We start from the raw sequence: 7,516 nt of genomic DNA on the forward strand, positions 1-7,516 counted from the left end.
GGTGACACTGGAAGTACAGTGGGAAGGCATATAGCCGAACTTCCAGCACTCAAAACACCCCATCGGGGGAGGGATATATGGCTTTATGTCACAGCGGTAGACCATCACCTTGACCTTCTCGGGTAATGTGTCACCCTCGAAGGCCAAGATGAAGGCACCGGTGGCAACCTGATTATCCCTTTAACCCCAGTGGACTTACCAGACGAAACGGACACCTCACCGCTCTAAATTGGTGCACAGCTCATTGTCAGACTGCAAAAGAAGGTCCCTGTGAAATATGATACACTGGACCATATTTAAGCTCTTATGGGGCATGATGGAAACAGAAACAACCCCCAGCTTGTCACAGGTGAGTAGTGCCCGTGACTGGGCAAAGGATGCTGTTTTGATCAAGACCGACCCTGACTGCATTTTGGACAAACCCTCCACCTCCCCAAACTTGTCCTCTAAATTCTCAACAAAAAACTGAGGTTTCATTAACAAGAAAGGTACCCCATCAACTCTCGTACATACAAGGTACCGGGGTGAGTAAACTTCACTGCCATCCTTAGCCTGGCATTCCTCCCAATGTTTGGCCAGAGGGGGGAGGGGAGGGGGGTTGTTGATGATTTGGGGTTTTATTTCTTAGCACTGAAGTTAGACCTTGACCGCTTAGAGACTGCTGATGTTTGACCACCAGCAAGAGATGACGCACTACGCTTCACAGTGTGTCATCCGCCCTGATGCCACCCACTCCGATCAGGGCCCCACCCTATAGGTGCCACCCAGCCGCAGAAAAGGCCACCTGGCAAGATGGGCATTGCCAAGAGGCCCAATGCCCCAGGATGACAGGCATCTAGACAGGCATCTACGACTTGGCAGACGTTGGGAGTTAAAGGTGCAGGCATCAGCAGAACAATCCCTGTATGGCCTGGGGGCTACAACCAACAGGGTACATGGCGGCCCCACCACAATGGACTGGCTACTGTGCTGGATATCAGGTGCAAACGAGCCAAGAAGTCCATTATCGTCATGATCGCAGAAAGCGATACTGCATGGAGGATGGAAGAAAACACACCCAGGAGGGTGACCTCACCCAACAGCTGGAGAATGAGCGCAAGTGCAGATCCACGTTGACTAAGGGTGCAAGAGGTCTCGGCACATGATTGACAATATGCACCATGTAAGGCACCCTTCCCCAATTGGCACGCTCTTTGGGAAAATTTTGAAAAATGGATGTCACATCCTACAGAGGACCATCACAAAGGCCGAAACGTGTGAGACTTTAAAAGAAGTCTTTTAGTCACCTCTTACGACAGGCAGGAATACCTCAGGCCTATTCTAAACCCAGACCTGCAGAGGGTATCAGTTTGCATTCTATATGGTTATTTGATCTGAAGAGGCAATTATCTCTTCTTAACCACCCCCTCAAACTCGCAAACAATAAAATATCACCAGTCAGAATCTTACAAGCTCTATGTAAAGCATTCAGCTCTGTAGATCACAAAATTTTACTAAGGAAAGCTGAATGTTATAGCTTAAATAGTAATGTAAGGATGTGCTTCAAGACATGACTGTATGACAGAACACAGAAGGCAGTGTTCAATAATTTTGCAGTGGTACCTGCCTGCTCTGCCTAGAGTACAGTGAAATGTGAGGTACTGCATGGCTCCGTGCTTGGCCCCTTACTATTCATCATTTTTAATCTATGACCTGCATATGAGCCAAAAAGTACAAATGACACATCCATTACATCTGATAAAGAACAAAACTGCACGCTAGAGAAACTACAACTACTGTATTCAATGAAGATCTAGACTGGCTTGGTTTAAATGGTTTGCCCCAGAATGTTAACAACACTAAGGTAATTCAGTTTCACATAGCACATCACACGAAGATGCTGAAATAAAATGTGATGACAAAGAAATATTCAGAACTGAGTCTTCGAAATTCCAGGGATTACATATTAATAACAAACTTAACTGACGAGTTCATATCCTCAGCTTATGTACAAGGCAAAATTCCGTGGCATTTGGTTTTCACTCAATTTCATACCTGTTCGTTACTTTGAAACAAACAAAGCTGCATGACCCTGGATATTTCTAGTCACTTGATAGATTTTGGATAATATTCAGAGGAAACCTGTCACAAGCAAATAAAGTCTGTACAGCATAGAAGAGCATATCAGAATTATGATTAGAGTCCACCCTAATATGCTCTTGAACAGCTGAGGAACCTCACCATGCCAGGTCGGTACATTTTTCCATCACATTTTGTGAACAAGAACAGTACACTTTGCAAAATAAACAGTGCATATCATGATTATTGTACAGCAAGTACCCATGATCTTCATAAAGATATAAAAATCACAGCTTTGTACAGAAAGGAGCATGTTGGCGAAGCATAAAGGTACACAATGAACTAGGTTCATATCAAATTGGTCACTGGAGATCTGACTAAATTCAGAAAACACTTAAAACTATCTTTTGGACAGCCCTTTCTATTCTTTACATGAATTTTATGACTATGTGCAACACTTTGTGAACTGTAATTTCAAGCATTTGGCAACTGGTAACTTGATTATTGACAATGTTTTACATATAAATTTGAGTATAAGCCTTTTAATTTGTGTGGCTATTACTACTACAATTATCTGATCACTCAGGACCTCACTTCTCATGTATCCGATTACATACAATTTAGACTGTAACCATCTGAATGATGATATTACTGTAATAATCTGAAATATTCTACGTCCTACAGCCACACACTCTGAGAATCCACGGAACTTTAAAATAAATAAATAAATCTCTTGTCTTTGTCCCACATCAAACGTTAAAGCCACTGCCTAGAATGGCAAATGGCAGTGCCAGAGGAAGCATCACATTGGGTCACTACTTCTGCCTCAGACTGTTGCTACATAAATTCATGGGGACACACAACCGTCACAGTTTGTCAAGCTAATGCTTGTAATATTTGTGTTATGCCATCTATAGTGAAGAGTATAGTGGCTAAATAGCTTCAAATTACCTGAACCAACTGAAAATCACCACTAAATGTTATACAAGCACCCCAAAGCAGACAGTTACACATGGATGGAATGTCAGATGGTGCACTGCCCCACACGAGTATACATCACTCCACCACCTGCCTTATTGTGTGTGTAAACCATTTTAGCACCACCTTAGGGAGACACTACAACTTATTACCAGAAACTGTACAAGCACTGCACACAAGACACTGTCATGGCCTTTTTCCAAGACTTCTGGACTTAAAGAGACTGGTGTAGTAAACCAGTTACACATCAGAATAAAGTCAAATCTATACTGTTACAGGCCAATAAGACCAGAACACATCACAGAGAAAAAAAAAAAAAAAAAAGACAATGGTTACATACAATTCAGTATTGATCTACTCACCTTTTCAAGTTCTTTCTGTAGACCTGGAGAGAGCATTATGCATGCAGCTATGGTACCCAACAACAACATAACGGCATACATGATGCGGGTTGATGTCGAGTTACGACATGAGGGACAAGCTGCACAGCATAAGGAACAGGCTGCACTTGTACAACAGCAAGCCAACTGTAACAGACATTACACTTAGTAGTATTAGGTCCACTCAGAAAACACAAATATGTTTTGAACTCAGCAGTGCTATAATGGCTGTGAACTGTGACAATGATTCTGTGGCATGTGACAACAGTGCCCAGAGAGACACTGGCAAAATCTATCTTGCTCCTATATAATTTTTACAGAGTAACAAACTGAGCACGGTGGCGCAGTGGTTAGCACACTGGACTCCATTTCGAGAGGACGATGGTTCAAACCCGAGTCCATCTATCCCGATTTGGGACAAAAGTCGGGATGGTTCCCTTGAAAGGGGACGGCTGGCTTCCTTCTTCATCCTTCCCTAATCCGATGGCACCGATGACCTCCCTCCCGCAAATCAACCAAGCAACCAGACTAACAAGAGATCAAGGTTGGATGGTAAATGACAGTTCGGTTATGAGTTTGCAGAGCTAACGAACAACCTGTTACGAGGTTAAGTATATTTCGTGATATGGAGGGTTATTGGCGAATAATGCATTTCGATACTTTGTTTATAATTGCTATTCTGATGGCGGCAAATGTCTTGGTTGTACTGATGATTCAATATAGCCTACAATGTCATTTCGTCTTCATGAAATATCATAAGAAAAACTGCTTACACCACACGCCTAAACAACGTCAAGAAAACTATGGTATTTAAATAGAAACTCACAACGCTCTTTAATTTTTTTTAAAAAATAATAGAATATGTTATATTTGCGTAAGTTCACGGCGTGATAACAGCCACTTCTTAAACATACAGAATAAACTAAGTGATGGAGGAGATTTCTGATGTTATTTACTTCGTTTGCCTGTCGTCGATTTTCAAATGCATAGGACTTTGAAAAGGATTCATTAATCAGTTACAAACATATTCTACATATGCACTCATAGGTGTACGCTGAAGCTTCATGAACTTAGTGGGGCATAATTTCTCTTTCAAAAAGAATCTCATCAATATTTGTTGATAACAATGATGTAGGCTCTTGCACCTTATATCAATAACAAAGACGTGACAACTTATTTTCACAAAGCATTATGTAATTGACAGCTATTACCTGGCCCACTGACAGGAGACCAAAAACTGCTCCCATGATGAAGGACTTTAATTCTTAGGATTTTTAGTAATTATCTTTTTCTTGTAGTTGGTCTAGTAGACGTAAAGAAACGAGACGTTTCAACACTGATGGTATTTTCATGCACTTCCTTAGGAGTGTGACAGAAAATTTCCCCCACTACGCATCCCACATTATGACTTAACTACACTGTCAAAAAGATACCCCACAAACACATTTTAGTCAAAGAGGATATATTGAATACCATCCAAAGACATTACGTGCTTATAGGGAGAGAGTAGCTACCTCAGTCGCGACACTTCGCCTCCATTTCGTCGCCTACTGCACCAGCAGTACGCCAAACGGCCAGTAAGTAAAACGGTTGAGCTCGGCTGGATCGCGAAAGCAAATAGTAGTTTTTATTTTGCTTTTTACAATGGTTTTTACAAACTGGAGCGTAGAGTTGCGTAATAAATTGCAGAAAAAACAAGGAGAAGATACTACATGTCTTTTTTTAGGTTTCTTAAGGACCCTGAAAGGTATATACTATCATGTTACTGAACCGTATCCTCAAGAGTCACTTGAAAACTACATGTATATTGATTATTAATGTTTCATTTTAGTAGTAGAAAATGGCCAGTGCATAACAGACGATAAGATCTTATGAAGAAAGACCCTGCTTACCTTTAAAATAATGTTAAGTTTTGTTCACTACATGTCGAACAAGACCAGTTCATGAATGCAGAAAATAATAAACTCGTATGGAATGCAGTAACCACAATGATTGACATCCCGAATAAACCATCTCAACTGACGATGAGAGGAAGCTGCGACAAAGGTTCGACAATCCGTCTAAAGCTGTAAAACACTCCTATGGCACAGAAGTAGCCAGTTCAACTCTCCATATATCAATGCCAGATCCATCTTAATCGTCAACACAGCCCTGTTTTGACAATGAAGTGGTAAAATTAAGTGAAGTTATTCATGGCTAGAAAAAGCGCCTGAAGTATCAAAATGTGCAGATCACTAGACTTCATGCAAAACAACTACGGGACAAGGAAAGCGCCTATCATTTTGAGTACAGACGCAACAGAACCTGTATCAGAAGAACCAAGTGAAGAAGGACAAACAAAATTTGAACACTGTAGGATCCCGATGTTTAAAAGATGATGCTTTTGACTTGTTGTTATGCCAGATAAGCATGCTATCTGCAAGATGGAAAGATGAAAATAAGCTGTTTGCGCTAAGTTTGTTATATTACAGCACTCAGGCATATAGGTCTGGTCAGAATGTTTTATGTTTTCCAATAGTGTGTACATGACAGAGGTATGTGGAAGGCATAGAAATAAAATGTGGGATAAGTGACAATATGTTCTACCCTTTAAAGCAGAAAGTACAACATTTCTCCAAGACTGATAAGCAAGCGCATATGTAATTCGATGAAAAGTCTCTAATGGCAAATTTAACATATGACAGCACTTCTGGCAGTGTTATTGGCTTTGAGGACTTGGGATTTATACTCACAGTATATTTCTCCCACTGAAAGCAAATGAAGCATCGATACTTTTTGCACGTAGAGGTACATATCTGTGCTTCTGACATGTGAATTTATATGTTTATATTCCGTTGATATCAACGTGGTATGCTGCATTTCTGTCCAACGTCACAAGTGTTTCTTCCCGAATGTGTTGTAACTTGCCACTGAATTCACGATTTTTACCCCTACTTGCGCTTATTTTAGAATAATTTTTTTTTAAAAAACCCTATGTCTTCCGATATTACACAAACCCTTGGAGGCAAAAAAAAAGTCAAATATTTTGTATATCACGTGCGGAAGGTATGCAAAACAAACATTACGCTTACGATGCACCTGATGTTCTCCTCTCTCGCCAGTTGAGGCACTAGTGTTGCTCCAGCTGTCAAACGGTAACAATTTTTACAGCAGTGGGTGTCACGACTGATATGTTAGACTGTGCTAGCTACGGAGCTGCGATTCGGAAAGTGTTTACGTACAGAAAAGTCTCGTCCCTCATTGGCCGAGAGTCATGATGTCATTTCTGGCCTAGCCAAGTCCGACTAAAGATACATCTCTAGTCGGTCACGTAGCTGAGCCGAGCCCAGGAGTGAACTAAGTTGGCATAGAACATATGTATTAACTATGGATTATAGTGTAGAGCTACAAAATTTGGAGCAGCACGATAGATGTCTCTATGGTCAAGCTACCGTAATCCTTTGCGAAAACAGGGTGTTCATTTCCACTGTTTAGCTCGGGAAATCGGGAGAAGACAATTCAAAACAGACACGTCACTATACAAGATGCTCGTTAAATTTCTTTACTAACCTACTTCACTGGAGACTCACTATTGTAAAATTTTTTATCATAGTTGATCAGAAACCCTTGTTGAACGCTTAATAGTCTGTACAACAGCATTTAATTGAATGTTGGTAGCAAGCTCATTATTGAAAAAGAAGAGAGAGAGAGAGGCAGAAATGGAAATTATTGTGGGCGAACCTGTGGATAACGAGAAAAGCTCAATGTGTTCACCAGAATTAGCTGCGTGAGCAAAGTGCGAGGACACAAATAACTACGAAATCATTTGAGAATGGGTGACTAAACATATCAATTTGTCCTTTCAAAAGTCGTCCTCCATATTCGAAAACAAGATACCCATTTAACAAATGTCATTTCCTAATTTCATGTCATCATAATCGATGCTTTTAGAAGGCATGCAAACTCCTGCAGATGTGTCATTCATGATTTAAATAACGCTATAATGCTCAACATGACACGTTTCGAGAAATTATTCTCATTATTAAGTGCAAACATTTACAGTACATAGGCATTTTATGTGATATTTAAATGTGTGTTGTTCAGCCTCTCGTGTCCTGCAG

The 7,516-nt window shown here is 40.6% G+C and overlaps 1 protein-coding gene across 2 annotated transcripts in view; it reads right to left on the minus strand.

Annotated features, from left to right (window-relative positions):
• LOC126236367 (serine incorporator 1) overlaps nucleotides 1-4,858 on the minus strand; it is a 113,056-nt gene extending 108,198 nt beyond the window's left edge. Inside the window, exons 1-2 of one of the 2 annotated variants that reach the window (XM_049945609.1) lie at nucleotides 4,628-4,858; nucleotides 3,399-3,563 (exon numbers count right to left, since the gene is read on the minus strand). In XM_049945609.1, coding sequence (XP_049801566.1) covers nucleotides 3,399-3,563; nucleotides 4,628-4,663 — 201 coding nt within the window. In that variant the 5' untranslated portion in view covers nucleotides 4,664-4,858. The remainder of the gene's footprint in view (nucleotides 1-3,398; nucleotides 3,564-4,627) is intronic. The other variant, XM_049945610.1, reaches the window with a different exon arrangement.
• Between the last annotated feature and the right edge of the window lie 2,658 nt (nucleotides 4,859-7,516).

The sequence above is a fragment of the Schistocerca nitens genome, chromosome 2 (assembly GCF_023898315.1).
Source record: "Schistocerca nitens isolate TAMUIC-IGC-003100 chromosome 2, iqSchNite1.1, whole genome shotgun sequence".
NCBI classification, from domain to species: Eukaryota; Metazoa; Arthropoda; class Insecta; order Orthoptera; family Acrididae; genus Schistocerca; species Schistocerca nitens.